Source organism: Cavia porcellus, unplaced genomic scaffold (genome assembly GCF_034190915.1).
Source record: "Cavia porcellus strain 051 isolate PalLab524CR breed Dunkin Hartley unplaced genomic scaffold, mCavPor4.1 scaffold_7, whole genome shotgun sequence".
In the NCBI taxonomy this organism is placed as follows: Eukaryota; Metazoa; Chordata; class Mammalia; order Rodentia; family Caviidae; genus Cavia; species Cavia porcellus.
This window is the reverse complement of record NW_026947490.1, coordinates 44,199,914-44,220,961: the sequence shown is the minus strand read 5'-3', so window position 1 is coordinate 44,220,961 and position 21,048 is coordinate 44,199,914. Positions and strand designations below refer to the sequence as shown.

Below are 21,048 nucleotides of genomic sequence, written 5' to 3'. Positions count from 1 at the left end.
TATCCCAGAAAGACATCAGGATCACAGAAGCATAGATATTAGTGCTTAGAGGGAAACTCAGAGATCATTGATCCAATCTCCTGCCTTTTAAAAAGCCATTCCAATCCTCTAAATTTCAAACTCCTGTTTTATAGTTAAAAAATCTGAAGGTGTTTCCCTTCCCTGGGGTTCTTCAACATTATTGACATTCCACTACCTGAATCCGGATCTGCACAACCAGCGCATGGACCTCACCCTGAATACCAGAATTTTTCTCCTCAATCTACCCAAATCCCAGTGGTGATATATACTTGCCTTGATGTGTGTGGGATGTGTGTGTGTTTAAGGACCACGGAGAGTTTAAATGCAAGAGGAGATTGTTGCAAGGTGGGCTTTGTGTCTTCCCACCCAAAAAGGACTGATTCTTGAACAATAAGGTCCATTTTTCTTTTCTCATCCTTGTGAGGAACTGGCCTTTCAAAAGGAGAAACTGGAATTTCAGCCTCTTTTCATGGCATGTAGCCAGAGCCAAAGGGACAAGCATCAAAAAAAAAAATTGTTTTAATAAGTGAAGAGACTGTTAATAGCCCTTTAGGTTATTGGAAGGAGAAAGTTGGAGCCCAGGGCCTCCGAGGCCGGAAGCTTCTTGAGTTTATTTGCTGAGCTTTTCTGCTAGCTGGCCCTCGGGGTGTAGAAGAATGAGGAGAGGCAGAATTCCCTGAAGGGCTAACTTTAGAGGCCCATTATTCTGAGAGCTGCCTGTAATCACATATATGAGAGAGCCTGGCATATTTACATAGTCAGTATCAGCTTCCTCCCCATCATAAACCCCACTGTTTGTGTTCTCAAAACCTCAGGTGGTTCCATTGAAGGAAGGGGTTTGGCAGTGAATCCCTCGACAGAACATCACAGAAAACGAGATCAGTGTGGCTACAGGGGCAACCTCAGAGAGTTTTTTCATCCCTTCCACCGTGAGCAAACATAGAAAGAAGGTACCATCTAGGAACCAGGAAAGAGCTTCTTATCAGACACCAAGTCTGGACTGGAAGCCTCCACCACTGTAAGAAATACATTTCCATTGTTTAGAACAAATCAGATTATGGTATTTTGTTACAGTAGTCCCAATGGACTAAGATTAGCTTAATTTCCTAATATTAATGGTAAAGCTATGAGCAAATTCTTTTTTTTTTTTTTTTTAAGGGCTTGCTACCAATACTGTGCTGTAGAGGAACAGACTCCAGCAGCACAAGCACTGCATGCAGAGTCTGTCTGTCCGGTGTGGGAGTCTACAGGGTTCCTGGGCTGGGGACAGCGAGATCATGTGCAGTGGTAGGATGCAGGTACACATCTAGTTATGCTCACCCTTTCTTCTTCTGCTATGAGAGTATCATCATCCCTATTTTATGCAGAAGAAAAGCAACAGAAAGTTTCTGTAGCTTGTCCAAGATTATGTGGTTAACAAACAGAGTTTGGATATAACTGCATCTGGATTCTCAAATTAGAGAAAAAAATAGGTGTAGATCCTGAGAGAAAGGAGGGTTTGGGATGTTGTGATGTCAGCCTTGCTATTAAAAATCCATTCTGCCGGGGCTGGGAATTTAGCTCTGCGGCATAAGCGCCTGCTCTTGCAAGCAGGCAGTCGTGAGTTCAATCCCTGGTACCGGAGGAAAAGGAAAAAAAAAATCCATTCTGCCCACCACACACAGTGCACTGAATCCAGGACCCCACAGAGAAATGAGGCTGTGCTACTTGGAGTGGCCAGAGCTGAGCTAATGGCCCTGAGAAGCCCCCTCAATCCATCTCTTTGAGATTTTTGCTCGAGTCTGGCACCCCACTTTTGTAAAGAGAATGGCTTTGGGACCATTGTGTGGGGTTGTAGAAGTTACTACTTTCACCTAAGGAAGAGCCAGAAGATAGCATCTGAATTCATTGGAGGATTGGGGTGAAGGCAGAGATCCTGGGTGATGTGAGACGGGGCGCTTTCCTTCTGACCAATGGGGTGCAGTGGAAAGGTGCTAATTTCTTAACATAATTTCAGAAATCACCCAGCAGCCAGGGCAAACAGGATGAAAAGAGTCAGAAAACCACATCAGAAGAGAAATGGTTTGGAGAATCTGGAATATTTAGCTAAATAAAAGAGACCTCCCTGAAGAGACAGGACACCGTGGCAGGACATTTCACTGTTGAAAGGGCTACTTGGAGAAAGTGAAATAGCACTTGGTGAAGGCAGAGCTATAGACACTGGGTAAAAGTTATAAAAGAGGCAGATTTGTGCTCAGTGGAAGGAAGAAATGTCTTCTAAACGATCTTGCTGAAATATCGGACAAGTCTCCTTTTATTTAAAGGTGGCAATAATAGATCAACAGTACTGCATATTCCCGTACATTAGGTTAATAAAATTGCTGCAGTTCACCCATTCTTGACCTATGAAGACGGTCTAAGTCCCTAAAGTTTGAGTAATTTCCAGGGCTTTCACAGACCTGTTCTGCCTCATCTCTCTACTACCAGGATTTCTTCCTACTCTCCTCTTTGTGCTTTCTAGACATACCCTTTGCTGACCCTTGAGCCCCTTTCTGCCTCAGAGCCTTTTCAGTTGCTGTTCCCTCTGCTTTCCCCTAGACAGAAGCCCCGAGTACTTGTCCTCTATCCTAGAGGCTTTCTCTGATTGTGTAGCATGAAAACAGCACAACAGCCCTCCTCCCCTGTATCCTCTGTGCTCTGACCCAGGTCTCTCCTTAGCCCTTCCTGTTCTTTGTCATTCATGTATTTGTTTATTGTCTATCTCCTGTCACTTCAGTGTAGTCCCATGAGGGCAGGGACTTTGTTTTGTCCCCTGCTTTCTTTCTAGGGTTTCGAATTGTGTCAGGTGCATATAAATGTTTGATAAATATTTTTGGCATAAATGAAAGAATGATTATCAATAAGGAAACCAAGGCCTAGAGAGATGAAAGGATTTTGCCAAAGCCATGAAGCTGGTGCCCTGGAAAGCTGAGGTGAAGTCCAAACATTCCAATGTCAGAGCCTGGATTCTGTGGAAATCCACCCTGCTTTTGCATCCCAATGGTCTCTGAGGCTGAACAGAGGCTCCTGCACTGGGTCCATTATTGGCCAGAGGTGTCTTCAATTTTTGAAGCTATTTTCCACGGGTAATCATCCATTTTAGTGAGAGAATCACAGGGGCTCTGAAAAAGACAGGTTTTAGTCATCCCCTAAGGCTATAGCATGACTCTGGGGAGCCAGACTGCTAGGATACTGTTTGAAAAGACATCCTCACCAAGTGTCTGTTTTGGGGGGGAGGTGGAACATGAATCTGAGCCTCAAAATATGAAATATTCCCCAGTTTGCAAATGAACGGAGGATGTGTTTGTACAGCGACCACCAAGAGAGCAGTATCATGTGGAGGGGAACAAAAAGACAAAGCTCCACGGTTCAGTTCTGGGAGTTGATGACTCTGCTCACCCCAGGAGGTTGCCTCTGTGCAGCTAATGATGATGAGCAGAGGAAATAGGGAAGTGAGTGCCCATGAAGGAAGTGATCCTTCTCCTCCCTCAAGTTCCTGCTCTGAGAGAGCTGTGTCCATCAGGCCCAGCCAGATGGACTCATTCCCCTGTCAGGTGATTGCTAAAGCAGTATCTGTGTCAGTGACAGGCCACGTGGCTTGGGAGCAAGAGTGAGGGTGGGGTGGTTGGGGTGCCACAGTGTGAACAGATCAGCAGCTAGCAGTTTACAAAGGGCTTTTTTCTACCTCATCTCATTTAGTGTTCACAGAATTTTACACATCGATGAGGTGGACCAGAAAATGTGCTGACCTGTAATGAGTCACAGAGTTACATGCGGTATTGCTGGGTTGAATTTTAACCTAAACTTCTCATTCCAGAGTCTGGGTTCTCTTCTTAACTCCTGCGAGATTGTTCACATCTCTCCTGAGGTCTCTGAGGAAAAGAGCAAATGAAGAAAAGGGACAGACACCCACTGCTCCCTTCCTCTAGATGAACAAAAGTGAACGTTCACTGAGGGCTTAAGAGCTAGAAATCTACTAAGCACTTTCTGTGGGATAGAAACTAATAGCAATCTATTTCACAGAAAAGAGAGGCGCAGAGATGTAATTTGCCCAAGGAACAAATAGTAAAGGGAGGATTTTAACACTCTCTATGATCATCAGGGTAAGATACACTATGTTGCAGTAGCAAATAACCACAAAATGTCCACTTGGGAGCTGGGGATATAGCTCAGTGGTAGAGAGCTCCAGCTTGGTATGGCCCTGAATTTTATTACCAGCAATACCCCCTCCAGAATCAAACATTCACTTCTCTCTCAGGTTATATGATCATTGGGCATGGTAGCACACTCTTGCAATCCCAAGCACTGTGGGAAGCAGAGGCAGGAAGATCACAACTTTGAGGCTAGTTTGGGCAACTGAGCATCTTAGCAAGACTTTGTTTCAAAGAACAAAAATAACTGCGTTTGGAGCTCAATGAGAAGGTCCTGAGTTCAATCCTCAGCACTGATTAAAAAAAAAAAATTACACAATCATCGTAGTTGGCACAGGACAGCTATTCAGGGACCCAGGCAGAGTGCTTCACTATTGAAAAACTGCACCATCTGGAATCAATGTGCTCCAGTCGCTATGGCAGGGGAAGAAAAATTTACAAAGCTCCACAGTGGCAATTAAGTACTTTAGTTTGGAAGTGACATGTCACTTCTGTTTAAAGCACATTGGCCAAAAGTATCTGGTTGCACTGTCCAGCAGCCAAGGAACTCAGAGCCCAGCATCAGTATGCACTGACCGTGCCTGTGAGCTTGGCCATAACCTGAGTACACGCTTTTCACCACCACGCTGTGCTACTACATGGGCTCCTTCCCCTAAGTTAAATCTCCTGGCCCCTTGTTAGATGACTCCATTCCTTCTTCCCTTCCCTCCATCCTCGCACTCCTCTAGCACACTTATCAACTCCACATCAGGCCCTGTGCTGGGGCACAGGAACCTGCAATGAGTGACGCAGAAGCCTTCAAGTATCCTTCTTCTAAAAAGGAAAGTGCTAATGTGACATATGGAACAGAAAATTGGAATGCGAGATCAGAACGGGACTTCCCAGGAGGATGGAAAGGTGGGTAAAGAAGAATCAGGCCAGCCTTCATAGAAGAAGAGAATCAGTTGAGCTGGATCTGAAAGATAAGCAAAAGTGGAATGCACAGGAAGGGAAAAGAACACAGAAGCAGGAAAATCCAGGGCCATATTGCTAACAAGGGCTCAGTGCATTTGATTGAACTGAACTGAGGGTGTGTGGAAGACACTACCACATGATTTGATCCTTTGGAAGCGTGGTTTTGCATCAGATCCTGGAGGACTCTGACCTTCATACTTTGGCATGAAAGGGTAGACAGGAGCATCTGAACTTAGGCCAAGAACTCCTGCTGTGGGGTGAAGATCTCTTAAGGAAGGAATGGTTTTTAAAGTTTCCCAGTGCTTTGGCGATAAAAGGGCAAGGTCATTGTTTCTTGTCTTCATGGCAGAGGTAACTTAAAGAGCAGGCTGAGGTCTTGACATAGGACAAAGCCTAATACACTGGAAAAGGTTCTTATGGCCTTTCTGTGGCAAAGAAGAAAGTAAATTTAAGCCTGGGGGCTCTCAAGTGGTACCCTACATAGAGATTTATCCCAGAGCACCTGCTGGCCCTGCACTAAGCTCTGGGAATGCAGTGATAAATACCAGGGTCTATGGCCATTCCACACTGAACATGTCTGATTTTAGATGGTTGATGAATAAAACGTAGCCCAAGTGGGAACACAGCACAGGCAGCAGCACACAAGCAGACACTCACCAGCACCACTTGGCCTAATAATTCACCTGGGCTTCCATGCTCACAAAACACCCTGTTCCCTGCCCTATGCTGTTCTTTTGTCTCTACCCCATCAACAGCAACCTCTGCCAGTACAGCACTGGTGCTGTACTGATGCTGTTGGAACTAGAGGTAGCTCCAATCTGCACTGGGTTTCTCATTCCCATAGAGATCACCCTCACTTTGGGCTACCTGCATCCTGGCCTCATGCCTCTGGATTCTAGTGCCCTGCACCTGTCCCTTGACCACTCCTGAGATGAAACTGCCAATCTTCTTGGAAACAGCTTGAATTTTCTCTCTCTCACTTCTCCCATCCCATGTCTGTCTCTGGCTGTGTTCTGTGAACTGTGTATACGACCGTGTGAATTCTCTTACCTGTGGTTATTAACTGGATGAGAAAAGCAGCATGCCCTTGTATTTCTCTGATTTATAATTTTCAAAATCACTATCTGAAAATAGTGTCATAAAATAAGCAAGATGAAATCCCAGCAAACCCAACTCACTCAGAGCATTCAGGCTTTCTCAGATTGTCCTGCTCCCTTATTGTTTTACTACAAGTTCAAAAGATTGGAGACCTGTTCACTTTGTTTCCACCCTGCCCCCAACAAAACCAGCCCAACCTGCACCCTACTCCCCCTGCCAATCCTTTGGGATCAGGATCCCAGATCCCAAGCCTCCCCCTGTCCCATCCTCATAATCAGATTTGGCACAGAACGTTTGGAGGCTGTGCTCCCAAAGCACAGAGCTCCTGGCTGTTGGTCCCTGAACGGCTGTAATTGGCTTCAGGGTTCTGCAACAGTCACAGACCGGTGAATAAAATGTGTTTGCCACACAGCCTGGAGGTGACACAAATATACAGTTTCTGGGAACTCAATCCCAAGCCTATCTTTTCCACAAACCTAGACCATTTTACCTCAAACCTGGCAGCCTTTTAAGTAACCAGCTGCTCATGTATTAAATAACACAGAACATGGCACTTTTTTAAACATTTATATTTATATATATAAAAAATTAAATATATATATAATATATAGCGTGTTTGAGACTAAAAATATAGTACATAATATTTTAAAAAAAAGAAAAGAAAGGCAGAATAGGAAAAGGTGTGAGGGACACACAGATACACATTGCTAAAAATCTACAATGGTTTGTCCTAACAAAAATAGTATTTTTTTCTCTCCTTTTGTTTACCATCATGGATCCATTTATCATTGAGATTGGGTGGAGAAAATTCAATTGGAACCAGAAACAGTCCCAGGAATGGCTGGGGTAAAAAATGTGACCACAGAGAGCCAGGGCCTCTTCCTGGTGAAAGCAGAGGCAGCAAAATCTTCTGGGTCACTACTGTTAAAAAGATGGTGCCAAGAGTTTAATTGCCATCTCCCCCAGGAGCCAGGTGTTCCCAGGGGCTGCGTCTGAAGAGCTCTAGAAACCAGGAAAAAAGTCCTGGCCCACCACCTCACAAAGACCAGTGGGTAGGGCCATCCAAAAGCCAAGGATGGCCAACAACACACTCATAGGAATGAGCTCTATGCATCTGGAGTTATTATTACTAAGGGCAGGCTTGTACCCAAATTGCCCAATATGGCCTGCAACTTCTATGCAATTATTTCTCCAGGGACTGGGCCTGGAGCTGCCTCACAGTGATGCAAGAAAATACGATTCTGCTTCCCATCTCCCAGATATTTCAAGCCACATGTCTCAGTCCTTTCCACTAGCCCAGAGGTGCAGCATCAGGACCAAGCTGCCAAAGGTGAGCCAATGCCACTCAGAAAGAGTCAGGCCTGGAGGAGAGGAGAAACACCTTGGGAGGATGAGGGGATGCAGGGAGAAAGAATGGGACATTTAGATGCTAATTTTATGTTTTTCACAAAAATAAATGACATTACTTGGTTTGTGCACTTCAATGTCACCTCTTCACCAGACTCACCAAGGTCAGGAGCTTCACTATTTCTTTCTGGTGATTCCCCAACTTGCAGATTGGCCTACAACGGCATAGGGCAGTGACATGGCTCAGATCACACAGCTTTAACATGGTAGATAGCCAAGATTTCAGAGTCTAGTGTGGCCTTGGGAGTTCCAAGTTCAGCTGAAGGGACAGAACTGCCTGTGTCACAGAATAAGACAAGGGTTGAGCCAGTTCACTCCCAGTGGGTCTCAGTTTCATGTGTACCTTTTCAAATTCCAATGGCCCAACACTGCCTTGTACTTGGGTCAAGGGTGCAAACAGCCCATTGGATTCCATTTTAAGAAGCCCAGGTCTGGTGTCTCCTGGTAGAACTCCCACAGGTTAGCAACACAGCACAAGGACAAGAAGTTCTGCTGCAGTGTGCTTCATCTGGAGGTAGCAACTGCTGGGATTAGGAGACAACACATCACTTAGAGAGCAGGTCTGTTTTCATTTCAGGCTAGACATTTTTGAGAGGCCAGCACTACTCCTTTCTCATTTAGGATGGATTTTGCTTCACACATACTCTGTTGGACTCTTGAGGGAACTAGGGTATAAGTCAGCTCTCCACAAGCAAAGAGGTCACAGTTTACCCAATCACAAGAATCTCTTAGAGAACCATAGCTTATGTCAAAACCTCTGTGCCCCATCACCGTCCGTCCACGAGCTGCATGTCCAATGTGCTCCCTCACTTCTGGTTCAAGGTTCCTTGAACTGCTGGCTTTGCCTTGATGAGAAGGGTGAATTGTCCCTGGGGCAGATTATTTTGAGGACCAGGTGGAAGGTAGCTGTTTACCCCCCCCCCCATAGGTGCTGACAATCTGGATGCGTAAAGGGAACTCATTACGCCCTGCCTTGGCCCCAGACACCTTTGCAAACCTATCAGAACTGAGGTGGGGAGCAGCACATACAACCTGATTCCATCTAGGTTATAAGTGGCTGTTTGTAAAGGGGCTCCTGGTGGAAATTAACACACTTCTGATAAGACAGAAAAGCCTGTAGGAAAAGCTTCTTCCAATAGGAAAGAACCCCTCAGCTCCCCAGCCCCGACTCTGCTTACTTACTGCTCCAGACTCCTTGAAACAGAAGAGCAGCCCCCTACCACACCTCCCCAAATGGATACAGTGAAAGCACGTTCTAGGTTTGGGCAAGCCTTTCCCTTATTTTACAGGCCGGTAAATTACAGGAAATGAATCTAGGGGGTTGAGCCAAAGTCACTCAGTAATAAGCAGCTTCAGAACACCTTCTTAGCCTCGTTTCTTCCACTAAGATACTATCATCAGAAGTGACACCAAGTACTGAGGCACCACCATGCTGGAAGACAACAGCCTCACAGCAGACCTCTGTGATCAAGGGCACCTTGAACTACCACAGGCAGGTCCCACCTCAATTCTGACTGCAGTGTATAATTTGCAGAGGGTGGAGTCTGCCCGAATTGCTGACATTTCCTGAGCCTTGCACAGTGCACCACCTACCAGGTCCCAGCACAAGTGTAGCGGGACAAAGAACAGAACCGGCTCTCTATCAGACTTCCTGTCCCAGCAATTCTCCCCCGGTGCTAGGTGCCAGCTGAGTTACTCAGTGACTTTGGGGCCTTTTCTCCATTTTTTCAACAGAAGAGAGGGACTACTTCAACCAACCAGAGGCAAATAAAAGAATGTGGCCAGATCCAAAACAAATGAGTATTTTGGAGGGTAACTGTTCGAAAAGCCACCAGATTTAGACCTAATGTGTTTGGATTACCCATGGCTTTCTGGAGTCCATGAAAATAAAAATAGCATGTGACTATCTGCCCAGGAACCTGTACTCTTTAACAGACCATGTTGTTGAACTCCACTGAAAGGACTCTGCAGGAAGGCATGATTTCCCAGGGATTGACTACAGCTGGAATACTGTAAAGGCCCAGATAGGGCCCACTGCGTGGAGGGGAGGGGGATGTGGTGGCTGCCTGCCAGGCTGGAATTGAAGCTATATATTTTCTGGGTATTACCTGGTCCTTACTAGCAAGGGGATGGCTGAGAATGTCATCCCACAGACCCATCTGTAACAGTGGTGATGGCCCGTGGCTGATGAGCATGTAACTCATTAAAGCGAACATGACTAATGAATGGTGACCAAAAAGAAAGGGCAAGGAGCATTCTGGGAATTGTACCGAGGCCCCTTCCCCTAGGGTTGGCAGCCATGAGAAGAGCTGACTCCAAATGTGGCTTCTTGGGGAGGTGAGGACAGGGCAGGGGCACAGGTTCTCTTTGGAGTGCCCACTCTTTGGTCAGAAGGTGGCAGCTGAGACGTGATGGCTGGAATATGCGTGGGCACATGTGCATGTGGGTGTGGGACAGGGAAGCACGGGCATGGAATGCCTGTGGTTCTCCTCCAGCTACCTTCTCTGTCAGGGCCATTTCCAGCACTCTCCCCTGGGTCTCTCCTTTAACACTGTAACACTTGGCAGCCTGTCTGAGGCTCACAAGTACTTGCTCCCCTACATGACCGCCAACAAGCATGTTCATCCAAAGCATGACACTCAAGGCACTGAAAGTGGATGAAATATGATTGGTCCAAAAAGAAAAAGACACTTACACCAAAACCTGTCTGGAGAGAATACCTCTCAGGCCTTCTGGTGGGCTCTGAACAGACAGGGAGCCTAGGATAGGACAGTAAAGGCCTCAGTCCCCTTCCTACCCAAATGGAGCCCACCTGTCCATGTGACAGGTCTCACCACCTGAATGTGTGCAATGGATTCAAAGTGCTTAGACACAAGGGGATGATAGGAACCTGGTGAAGAACAGAAGGCCCCTTTCCTTTCCACTGGGATTTGTATTTGGGTAGGGGAATGCCTACAGCTTTTCTTTCCAAGTGAGGTTTTCATTGTTTTTGTTGCCTTTGAAAAACAGCCCATCTACCCCCAACCTCCCTCAAAAGGCGCAAGAGCTAAAAAGTCAGGAAGTTGGGCACATTACGGAAAGGAGGGTGCTGGAGTGGCTCCCTCTAGTGTTGATGCTGGGAGCTGTGGTTGCAGCACACAGTGGTCCATCAGGGAATGGCCGTCCTCCACCACAATCCTGGCTTATTTGGCTGGCCCAGCACAGAAGAGGAAAAGGGGCAGTGCTACTGGTGATTTCTGGATCCCTCTGGACAGACAGATGTCCACAGTGGCACCCGAGTGACTGGCATTTTGACCCGAGCTGAAGTTAGTGCAAGGACTGTTCTGTAGACAAGAGCTAAACTAAACCCAAAGTCTCTTCTGCAGTCCTCTGAGAAGGGAGAGATGCACCCAGGGCATGAACGCAGACAACAGAGAAAAGGACCAGTTGAGCTGTCCTACCTTCCGTCTGCCTATGCCAAAGCCACCCAATCTCATACTTCACACAGCCTGGGCCAAAGCCTGCCCACCTGTGTATACTCCTCTGTCCACTTACAGGAGACCAGAGAGATAGAGTAGAAAGGGAATGCTAAAAAGTGCCCCCTCTGCTCTCCCCAACCTTCATTTTCCCTGTCCCCATGCTGGGGTCAGGCAAGAGCACAGGTCAGAAGAGACACCTCCTCCCAAAGAAGAGGAAGGGCAGGCCCAGGCAGCTGGGGCATGCACAGAGCACCATCCTCGGGATGGGGTGTTTCTGGGAGACCTGCTCCACACCTGTCTCGGCAGGAGGAGGAAGGCTGGTCCAGGAAGGGAACAAGGAGCAATGCCCCTGAATATCAGGGAACAGCCGTGAAAGCCTTCTCCTCTGCCCCGCAGAGACCCCCAGCAGTCTCTGGCCCCTACACATGAGTCTGCATGCGCTGCTGGAACCGCTGGCCGTAGTCCGAGTGCTGGGAGGTGTAGGAGAACCGTGTGGCTGTGGCGTACTTGCCAATGGGGTCGTACGCCTCATATGGGGTCCGCTCCAGACCTGAGGGGGGGGCCTGGGGGTAGCCCAGTCGATAGGTGGGGTACCCAGCTGCCCCGGGAAAGGGATGGGAGTTGAACTTCTCATAGTTCTCATAGGACAACTGGCTGGTGGTGTCGGTGCCGGCTGGGGCAGCTGGGCCAGGGGGTGCGGACTCAGGGCCGTAGTCAGAGGCAGGGGCCCGGCTGTACGTGTTGAGCTGAGCATAGCCACTGGAGTGGGACAGACGGGATGAGGGGCGACCATCAAAGCGGGCAGGGCCAGGGGTTCGGTAGTCAGCATACAGCACTGCCCTGGAAGATGGGCGGTCTTCGTGGGCACGCACATTGTAGTAGCCGTTGGTGGGGTCCTGGGGGACAGTGAGAGAGGAGGATGGAGGCAGGAGCTTCCCCTGGAGGGGACCAGGTCCTGTCATCCATCCAGGGACCCCCTCTAGTTGCCCCTGTCCCCATCCAGTCCCACTCTGTCTCCTCTTATAACTCCTCCCCGTCTGTCCTCTTCCCCACACAGCAGCCCCTTTTCTGACCTTCATCTCGTATTCTTCCCGGGTGTCGATGGTGTCACAGCGCAGGTCCTGTTTCAGATCCACATCATCCTTAAAGGACTGCAGAGCAGCAGGAGTGGGTATGAGGAGATAGGGTCTCTGTTCTTATCCCCCCTCTCTAACCCTGTCCCCATGCCCAGGAGCCACCTGCTAAGGCAAGGGTCTTGGGTCAAGGGCAGATTGAGTGTCCTCTCCCAGCGGAGGCTCTGGGATGTGGTGGAAGAGCCCACAGACCTGGGTTCCAGAACTCATTTTGTTTCTAATACACAGTGCAACTTTTGTAGTTGCTGCTGCTATGTGGGACCAGGAAACATCTAGGGAAGGCAGGGGTCCTCGACCCCTGGCCATGGACCACTACTGGTCTGCGGTGTGTTAGCATCTGGGCTGCAGCAGGGCAGCAAGCAAAGTTTTATCTGTATTTATAGCTGCTTTGCATCACTCAGTACTGCACTCAAAGCTCCACATCCTGTCAGATCGGCAGTGGAGGCATTAGATTCCCATAGCAATGCAACTCCTACTGTGAACTGGGCATGGATGGGATCTAGGTTGTGTGCACCTTTGTACTGTACCCCTCTCTACTGCCGGAAAAATCATCTTCCACAAAACTGGAGCCTGATGCCAAAAAGGATGGGGATCACTGGCCTAAGCAGATGGAGTGGGGTAGATAAAGTGAAGGAAGGCTAAGAAGCCCCCCAGCCACTCCCACCTCACATCTCTGCTGAAGGGAAATCAGCCCAGCACAGTGAATGTGAGTACGGAGAGTGTACATATGCATATGTTGGGTGTGTGTGAGACGTGTCTGTCTGTGGCAGGACCAGGGCCAGCTAAGGGAGGGAGAAGGGAATGACAGCAGTTATTAGAAGCTAGGTGGGGTTGGGCCTAAGAGCCAAAGGGCACCAGGAACAGGAGGAGCTGCACCCTCACCGAGTAGATGGCCTTCATGACCCGCGTTGCTGTAGAGACGCTGGCGGTATCATCCTCCCGGTCAGAATGCATGGTGAGTGGCTCCCGGTTCACTGTCTCCACTTTAATGTCCAGCTTCCTCAGGGTTACATCCTTGCGGCCTAGCACAGGGACATACAGCAGGGTCTGATGCTTTCTGCTGGCCCTGCTGTAGCTGCTTCCACCCCTACCTGCCCTCCCTGGGCTGAGGTGCTCAGCCACCACCCCTCACCCATGGCAGGCATTGCCTGCCGTGTGCACCGGAGGTGGTGTGGTGGGTGCTGCAGCTGCCAGGGGCCGGAACTCACTGCCTTTGCGGCGCCGATAGAGGAAGAACACCAAAGCGATGAAGAAGAAGATGAGCAGGATGCCCGCACCGATGGTGGCCCCAGCGATGATGCCCACAGGTAGCACCTCTTCCGATGGGGGAAGGAAAGGAGGGGAATGAGAATGGGGTCACACTGGGAATCTGAGCTCAGTGTTGCCTGAAGTCTTAGCAAAGAGCTACAGTGGCAACGCTGGATTTGTGCACAAGGCTAAGGGTTTGTTTTTTTTTTTTTTTTTTTTTTAATTTTGGAGACAGGGTCTTGCTAAGTGGCTCAGGCTGGCTTCAAACTCATGATCTTCCTGCCTCAGCCTCCTGAGTGCTGGAATTATAGGTGCACCAACATGTTCTGCTAAAGCTATGTTTTGACTGAGCTGGTGGCCTCTGTGGTTTAAGTCCAGTTGGTAATAAGAGAGGAAGGTCTGGACTGTGGCTGGATTAAGTCTGCCTCAGCTTAGGAATAGTTGAGGTCAGGATCACACCCATCCCTGCAGCTAAGACTGGCTTTGGCTGGGGCGTGTCTGTCTCGATTGGCCCAACTGCCCACGAAGCTTGGTTCCTCCTTCCTGGGCTGGGAGCTTGTTTGACGTCAGCTGTCTCTGAACTTCCCAACCTGTGTCCTAACCCCTCTTGCTGCCTTGCCCACCCACACTATGGTGCCTGCCCTCTGTACTTTCCACCAGGTCTCAGTCTTCCTTGGGCCCCTCTGCATCCCTGAGCTGAGAAGAAGCTCAGGAACCCTGCCTGTGCCTTCTCTCTCTTGGATTCAGGTCTTGCTTTATGGCTCTTCCCCTGAGATCCTTTCCTGTTATGCCCCTACAACTCTCTTCTCTCCCCACCATGCACCTCAACCTGAAAGCATCCTCTACTAATCCTAAAGGGCTGGCTTTTCCATGGCTTCCTGCTCTTCCTGGCAATGGTTAGGGCTCAAAACCCAAAACAAAAAAATAGCACTGTCTTTGTCGAGTGTCCCAACCATCAAGCCCTGCTGGAAGCACCTGAAGGAGAACACATGTCTGTCCAGTCAGATTGACATTTCTTAAAGAGGTGGGAGGAACCCAAACTTACTGAGCATCTACTATACGTCAGGCACCTTATAAATATTCTCTCAGTTAATCCTTACAACTCGATGAAGTAGGTAGCTGTTACTACACCTTTGTGCAGATCACTGTTGTCCTTCTGCATGGACAGGCTTCTACTCTGCACGTTCCCCTGCTAAGCTGAGAGTGTCTTGGGGGCTCGGCCTGCGTCTTGTTCACGGCTGCCCCTAGAGCCCTTTGTGCAGAGCCTGGCACAAGAAGATCCTCAAAAAACCTTAACAAAGTTAAAGTGAGCAAATTTCTCCCGCTGAGCACCAAGGCCAGCTTCTGGTGGGGAGGTGAAAGAGAGAGACTAAGAGAGAGAAGGATAGGGTGAGCTCTGCCCCTCTGAGCTTTGGCCCAGAGAGAAGAGGGAGTGTTTCATCCCCAGGATGCCCTGTGCTCCCGGCTGGGCACCCAGGATGGCCAGTCACCTTGCTCTACCAGCTGGATGATGGCAGTGCCCGGCCCGAAGCTGTTCCAGGCAGTGCAGTTGTAGTGGGTCTGGAAGTCAGCCTCCATGACGTTGTTGATGGTGAGAGTGGACAGCACTCCGCTGCCCGAGTTGGTCCTCTCCACCGTGTAGCGTTCCAGCGTCCCCGCCTCCAAGAAGTTCTCCTTCCATGCCCATGCCTGGAAAGGGGAGCAGGACGAAGTAAGTGAGGAACAGAAGGCAGATCCACAAGACCAGGTGTCCCTGATCCACACTGTCAAGGCACCCTCACCCCATGTGCCCTCTGCTGTATCCCTGTACCAAAACTATAGCCACACCAACTGCCTCAAGCCCTTGGCATTGACTCTACTCTAGGACGAGCCACACTGACCCAGGGACAGTATTGAAAAAGCAGACTAGTGAGATTTATGTTCTAGATGTGAATCTCCAGGGAGAAATCCAGGAATCTTTTCCTTTAAATGTGATCCCAGGTACTGTGCATGTAGCTAATTTAATGCACTGATACCTGGGGATACTGCATGTTGCACAGAAAATTTTGGGTTGGGACTCAAGAACCCTGGAGTCCAATCCCAGCTCTTTTCTCTTCCTGAGTTCCTATGTGGCCTCTTTTTTCCTTCTTTGGGTCTCAGTTTCTTCATCCATAAAATGAGAGACCCAGGTTAGCACTGGACAATGCTCACAGCTCTTCCCAGTCCTCAGGTACCTTTCACTAGCTCACACAGACCTGGATGGTTGGTTCTGGACACCTACGCATGGGCTCTTGTATGGGGCAGGAATGAGAGAAGTGCATCCCCCTGCATATCCTTATCATGCGCAGAGCACAGCCCAAGGAGGGGAGCAGCTGAGAACTGGCTCCTTTCCAGCGATCGGTCCTCCTAACTCTGCAGGGAAAGCCCCTGGGAGCCCAGCCGGCTGCTGCCCGGGCGGCCATGATAATGAAGTGTCCCTGGACAGCCCTGGAGTTAGCCAAACGGTCATTAAATGTGATGAGGGGTTTGACGGTTAATGGTCACGGAAAGAATTAATGGCTCATGGTGTGGGGGAGAGGAAAGAGGGGGGAGGAGAGATGGGAGGCTAGCAGGAAGCAGGCAGGAGAAAGGAGAGGAGAGCAGGGCAGGGTGGGAAGAGGAACTGAGGGGAGAGTAGGAGAGGAGAGAGCTGGCAAGAGCAAGAGAGAAGAAAAGGGAAGGAAAAATCGGGAGGGAGGTGAGGGAGGACAGCAACCATCCTGGCCAAGGGGACAGTGGAAGGGCGCTGATGGTGACCTGAATACCCAGTGCTTCTCTAGCTTCTTCACACCTGTTGCTACAGTTACTCTCACGATGACCCAGAAAGTTGTGGCCTCTGTTTTACAGATGAGGAAACTGACGTTCAAAACACCAGGTCATTTGCTAAAGGTGGTGGGGATTTGAACAGGCAAGGGGACAGAGGGACAGAAAGGCGCCTGACAAGGGTGGGGATGTGGAAGATATTAAGATGGAGTTAGTGAGAGGAGGAGGCCGGGCTAGGGCAGAGGTGCAGGCACTCACAATGCGGTCTGGGGGCGGTGTGCTCCCGATGAAGCACTCCACCTTGCCGCCATCACCCCTCACAGCGTACTGTACCGCTTCGCTGGAGATAATGGGGGGCCCTGTGAGCAAGAAGACACAGTCAAAGCTGCTCAGAATCCACAGCACCCGTCCACCAGACCCCGCCTGACTTGGGCCACTCACCGTTCACATACAGTGGCACCTCCCGCTCGGCTACTCCAATCCGAGGCACAATGGCGCGGCAAGTGTAGGTGCCGGCATCTGCCTGGGTCACAGACTTCAGCAGCAGCTGGTTGCTGTTACTCAGGACCTGGGCAGAGAGAGCAGCCTCGGGTGGGGAGCCAGGAGGTCGGGACCCCTAGGTCCATGAGACAGCCCCGCATCAGAGGCATTGGAAAGAAAGCAGGAAGGGCCACAAGTGAATTCCCAGCAGGGAAATGGAGTTCCCGAGTCCAGCCGATCCATCCCTGAACTCTAGAGAGACTGGCATTTAAACATGCTATGTCTCCAAGGTGGGTGGGGAGGGTGGGCCGCCAGAGAGGGCAGGTGATGGCTGCAGGAATTCCAAGAGGACACCATCTCTTCTCATGACCTGTTTTAGTGTTTTTATTTTTTGGTACCAGGGATCAAACTCACCACCTTGTGTTTGCCAGGCAAGCACTTATGCCGCTGGGCTAAACCCCCAGCCCTGTTCTAGTGTTTTGATTGCTAATTGACTAAGATGCTTTACTCTGCAATTCTTTCTCCAATTATTTTGGACCAAACTGTTGAATGTGGGTCTCTAGGGCTGTGGAATCCAGCCTGCTCCTCTCTGGTGAGCCATCCCTGCTTCCCCACCTTCCTATGCCTCATTAATTCGCCAGCTCTTCCTGCCACTGCAAAGCATTACCTCGAGCCTTCTTCCCTTGTCCCTCCTCACTGTTTCCCATGCACAGACTTCTGGCTTCTCCCTCCCATGGCCTCTAATTGGCCAGCTGTCCTGTGAGGATGGGTGGGCACTGACTGCAAGCACTGTCCTTCTCTCATCCCAGTAACCCAGTATTCTCCCTGCTTCAGCGTGAGAAACAACCCTAGCCCTCTCCTTGTCCCTACTGTAGCCCTATGGTGGTGCCCTTAATCCCAGCACTTGGGACAGGCAAGGAGAGTCTTACCATATTCGAGTCCTTTTTGGTCCAAGTAAGGGTCAGGGGGGGATTCCCAACCCAGACACAGGTGAGAGTCACATCAGAGCCAATGTCTGTGGTTGTGGGCTTGGGGTCCACTACAATCCGGGGGGCAACTGAGGTGGAGGGAAGCAATTGTTAGGTTCCTAAACTCACAAGGTCTCCCTCCCTCCCCCTGCCTGTTATCTCCTGTGTTCCCACCCCCATTGCATCCAGCGTCACCAAATCTCTCCCTCCAACCCTGCTTGTGCCCTCTTCCCCTGTGAGCAGGGGGCTTGCTACTCACAGTGAACATTTACTAAAGTGCTGACATTGGTGCTCCCCACTTTGTTGTGGACCTCACAAGACACAGGCTCCGTGAAGAAGGAATAATCGACATTCGTCTCATAGCGACTCTCATGGGCATCTTCAATCAAGAAACCCCCCTTGGCCCATCTGGGGGAGGAGACAGTAAAGAGGTGGGGTCAGGAGTGGAACCTTGTGCCCAAAGACAATGGCTTCCCCAGTGCCTGCCACTGCTGGCTCTTCAATACGGCTCCCAATCCCAGCCCCAGCCTCAGCCCTTTCACCTGTAGCCCAGGATCTCAGGGTTGGCTGTGGCCTGGCATGTGAAGACCACACGTTCGCCCTCCTGCACTGTCTGAGGCTCGATGGACAGGGTCACAGTAGGAGGATCTGCAAAGTAGGGGACAGGAGACCAGGGCTTTTTGGTCCCTCCCTAGCATGTACACTTACATCACTCTGGTGTGATCTGGGAATCTGGGTTACACAATTCACTATCCGCACCTTTTCCACAAGGAGCCTGTAGGGGGCTTGTTGGGGTGACTGAATGTTAAGAGATGGCACTCCTGAGACCAAGGGACAGTTATTTAACAGATGCAATGACCCACGGTGGCCACTAGGCGCCAGTGTGGGCTCACATGGCTCCCAAAAGGGACAAGGGGACAGGATGGGAGTATCCCAAGTTGCTGCCCACACTCCCCTGGTTTTGGAGGCAGAAGAAATTTTTGAGCACCTAGTAAGGAAACACACTATGCTCAATGCTCTTAGACTATAATTTATTTAATGGTCACAACCTGAGAAGCACTAAGAGGTCCACAGTGCCTTATCTGAAAGCATTAGGACTGGAAATGTTTTGAAATTTGAAATTTTTCGAATTTTAATAAAGACAATGCTATGCATGAGTTTATCCTGTAAGAAACCCTGCCTCCAGCAGCATCTGTGCAACACCCCACAAAGACACACATGAATGCATGTCCTGGAGACATGGCTGAAGTTAATAAGAGCCGGGGCTTCAGGTTTTTTTCACCTAATCACTTTAGTCTGGAATCGCGGATGTGGGGTTCTAGTCTGTATTTTATTTTCGACAGTTGAACATAATTGGAAACCGAGATTGAGAGAGATAATTCAATCACTGCCCCAAATTACACATCAGTTCAAATTCAGGGCTTGCCCGAGTGTACAGCCAATGCCCCTTCATCGTGTGTCCTTGGCATCCCTGGTTCAAACCAGGGGACTGAAGAGGCTGATGGGAGCATCCGTCCCAAGGCTGTGCTTCCCAGAGGCTGCCTACACCTCCTCCCCACCTCAGCATCCCAGCCTGCCCCTGCCGGGCCCCACTTACGGTGCACGTCCAGCTCAATGGAGGTCTCCTTGCCACTAGGGATGGCTTCGTTCATGCTGCGGCAGGTGAACACGCGCCCAATATCCAGGTCTGTGGGGTTAATGAGCAGCTGGCTGATGGTGGTCTCCCTTTTCCCATCCTTCAGCAGCTCCTAGAGTTCGACAAGAGTGGGAGACAAGGTCAGGCCGGTAGCCCTCTCCTTTGTTCTTGAAGGACCCAACTTCTCAGAGAGGGACTTCAAAGCTCAACTCTTGCCCTGCTCCTTCTTCTCCTGGGGCCTTTTTATTAAATGACTTTTTTTTTTGTTTTTATGAGACAAGGTCTCACTAAGTATTCAGGCTGGCTTTGAACTCACTACAAAGCCCAGGCTGCTCTCAAATTCATGGAAATCTTACTGCCTTATCCTCCTGAGTGCTGGGATTACAGGTGTGTGCTACCACCCTTGGCTTTGTGTTGTTGTTACTTTGTTTTGGTGGTGCTGGGGATTGAACTCAGGGCCTTGTGTATGTTAGACAAGTACTCTTACCACTGAGCTATATCCCCAGTCTCACACTTGACTTTTAATTGACTTTTTAAGAGCAATTTTAAATTTACAGAAAAACTGAACAGAAAGTACAGAGAGCTTCCATACCTACTCTTCCTATCTCATGGGTCCCCCAGTCACTAACACCTTGCATTACATCTTGTGATAAATGCATTAAAACAGATGGACCACTCTGGATGTACTGTTACTAACTGAAGCTCATAGCTTACGGGAGCATTCACTCTTGGTGCCATACAGTTTTCTCAGTGGGATGCAGTCTCATTCCTGGAATTCTCTGAGTCCAGTGCAAGTTCCTCCCCTGGAAAGACTTCCTGTGCCAACCCAGCCCCCAGAACTGCCTTGCATCCCAAACCTGTGCTAGTCTTGCTTGTGGGCAACACATATGAGAGTTCAGGGTTGTGTGTGACTCCTGGAGGGCAGGGCAGGGCCTCCTGTACCAAGACTCACACTGGAACAGTGACACCTAAACTGAGGTTCTCCAATATGATCACAGGACCTTTCAGGTTGTTTTCCATACTGCAGACTGCTTAGGAAAAATCGGGTTACAATCAGTCTGGTTCTGCACTTAGAGGGGTCTTGCATCTTTGGAGGACCACACAGAACCAGACAATGCTGTAACATAGCTACCTTATGCTGTGTCCCGGGGCTTTAGTCTTAAATGAATATGGAAATGAGGGATGGACAACTAATGCCATAACAGAGAGACTTGTTGGGCTGCCAAAACATTTGAAAACATGCAGTACAATGTAGTGATTTACTGCTGGAGAAAAGGGGTAGAACTGATCACTGGAGACAGTGTGTCGTTAGATCCAGGTACCAATCCCAGCTCTGCTGCCTGCCAGTGATGTGACGTTGGGGAAGGCACTCAACCTCTCTGACCACAGTTTCTGTTTTGTGTAGTGCAAGGAAGCCCCCACATTCTAGACTCTGGTGAGGATTAAAAGAGTAAGTCCATAAAGGATATCATTTGCAGAACCTGGTACACAGGAAGGGCTTGATCAACATCATTCTTTGCTTCTGCTCAGATACTGAGTGGTGTGGTGAACTTGGGAATCCACTTTTTTTTCTGGGCTATATTTCTCCCAACTGTATAATCGGAGCACTGGACCAGAGATGGCCTCTGCAGGGTCCATCTCTGGCCTCCTCAGCCTGTGGTCAGATCTCATGGGAAAGAAAAGATGGGCCCGGAG

At 49.5% G+C, this 21,048-nt stretch overlaps 1 protein-coding gene across 3 annotated transcripts in view; it reads right to left on the bottom strand.

Annotated features, from left to right (window-relative positions):
• Positions 1–6,793: 6,793 nt before the first annotated feature.
• Positions 6,794–21,048, bottom strand: part of Kirrel1 (kirre like nephrin family adhesion molecule 1) — a 97,465-nt gene continuing 83,210 nt past the window's right edge. For 2 of the 3 annotated variants that reach the window (XM_013149168.3, XM_063253462.1), the window contains exons 5-15: positions 19,315–19,465; positions 18,260–18,365; positions 17,977–18,125; positions 17,679–17,806; positions 16,711–16,885; positions 16,528–16,628; positions 14,979–15,177; positions 13,449–13,556; positions 13,123–13,262; positions 12,181–12,258; positions 6,794–12,003 (exon numbers count right to left, since the gene is read on the bottom strand). In XM_013149168.3, coding sequence (XP_013004622.1) covers positions 11,527–12,003; positions 12,181–12,258; positions 13,123–13,262; positions 13,449–13,556; positions 14,979–15,177; positions 16,528–16,628; positions 16,711–16,885; positions 17,679–17,806; positions 17,977–18,125; positions 18,260–18,365; positions 19,315–19,465 — 1,812 coding nt within the window. In that variant the 3' untranslated portion in view covers positions 6,794–11,526. The remainder of the gene's footprint in view (positions 12,004–12,180; positions 12,259–13,122; positions 13,263–13,448; positions 13,557–14,978; positions 15,178–16,527; positions 16,629–16,710; positions 16,886–17,678; positions 17,807–17,976; positions 18,126–18,259; positions 18,366–19,314; positions 19,466–21,048) is intronic. The other variant, XM_013149170.3, reaches the window with a different exon arrangement.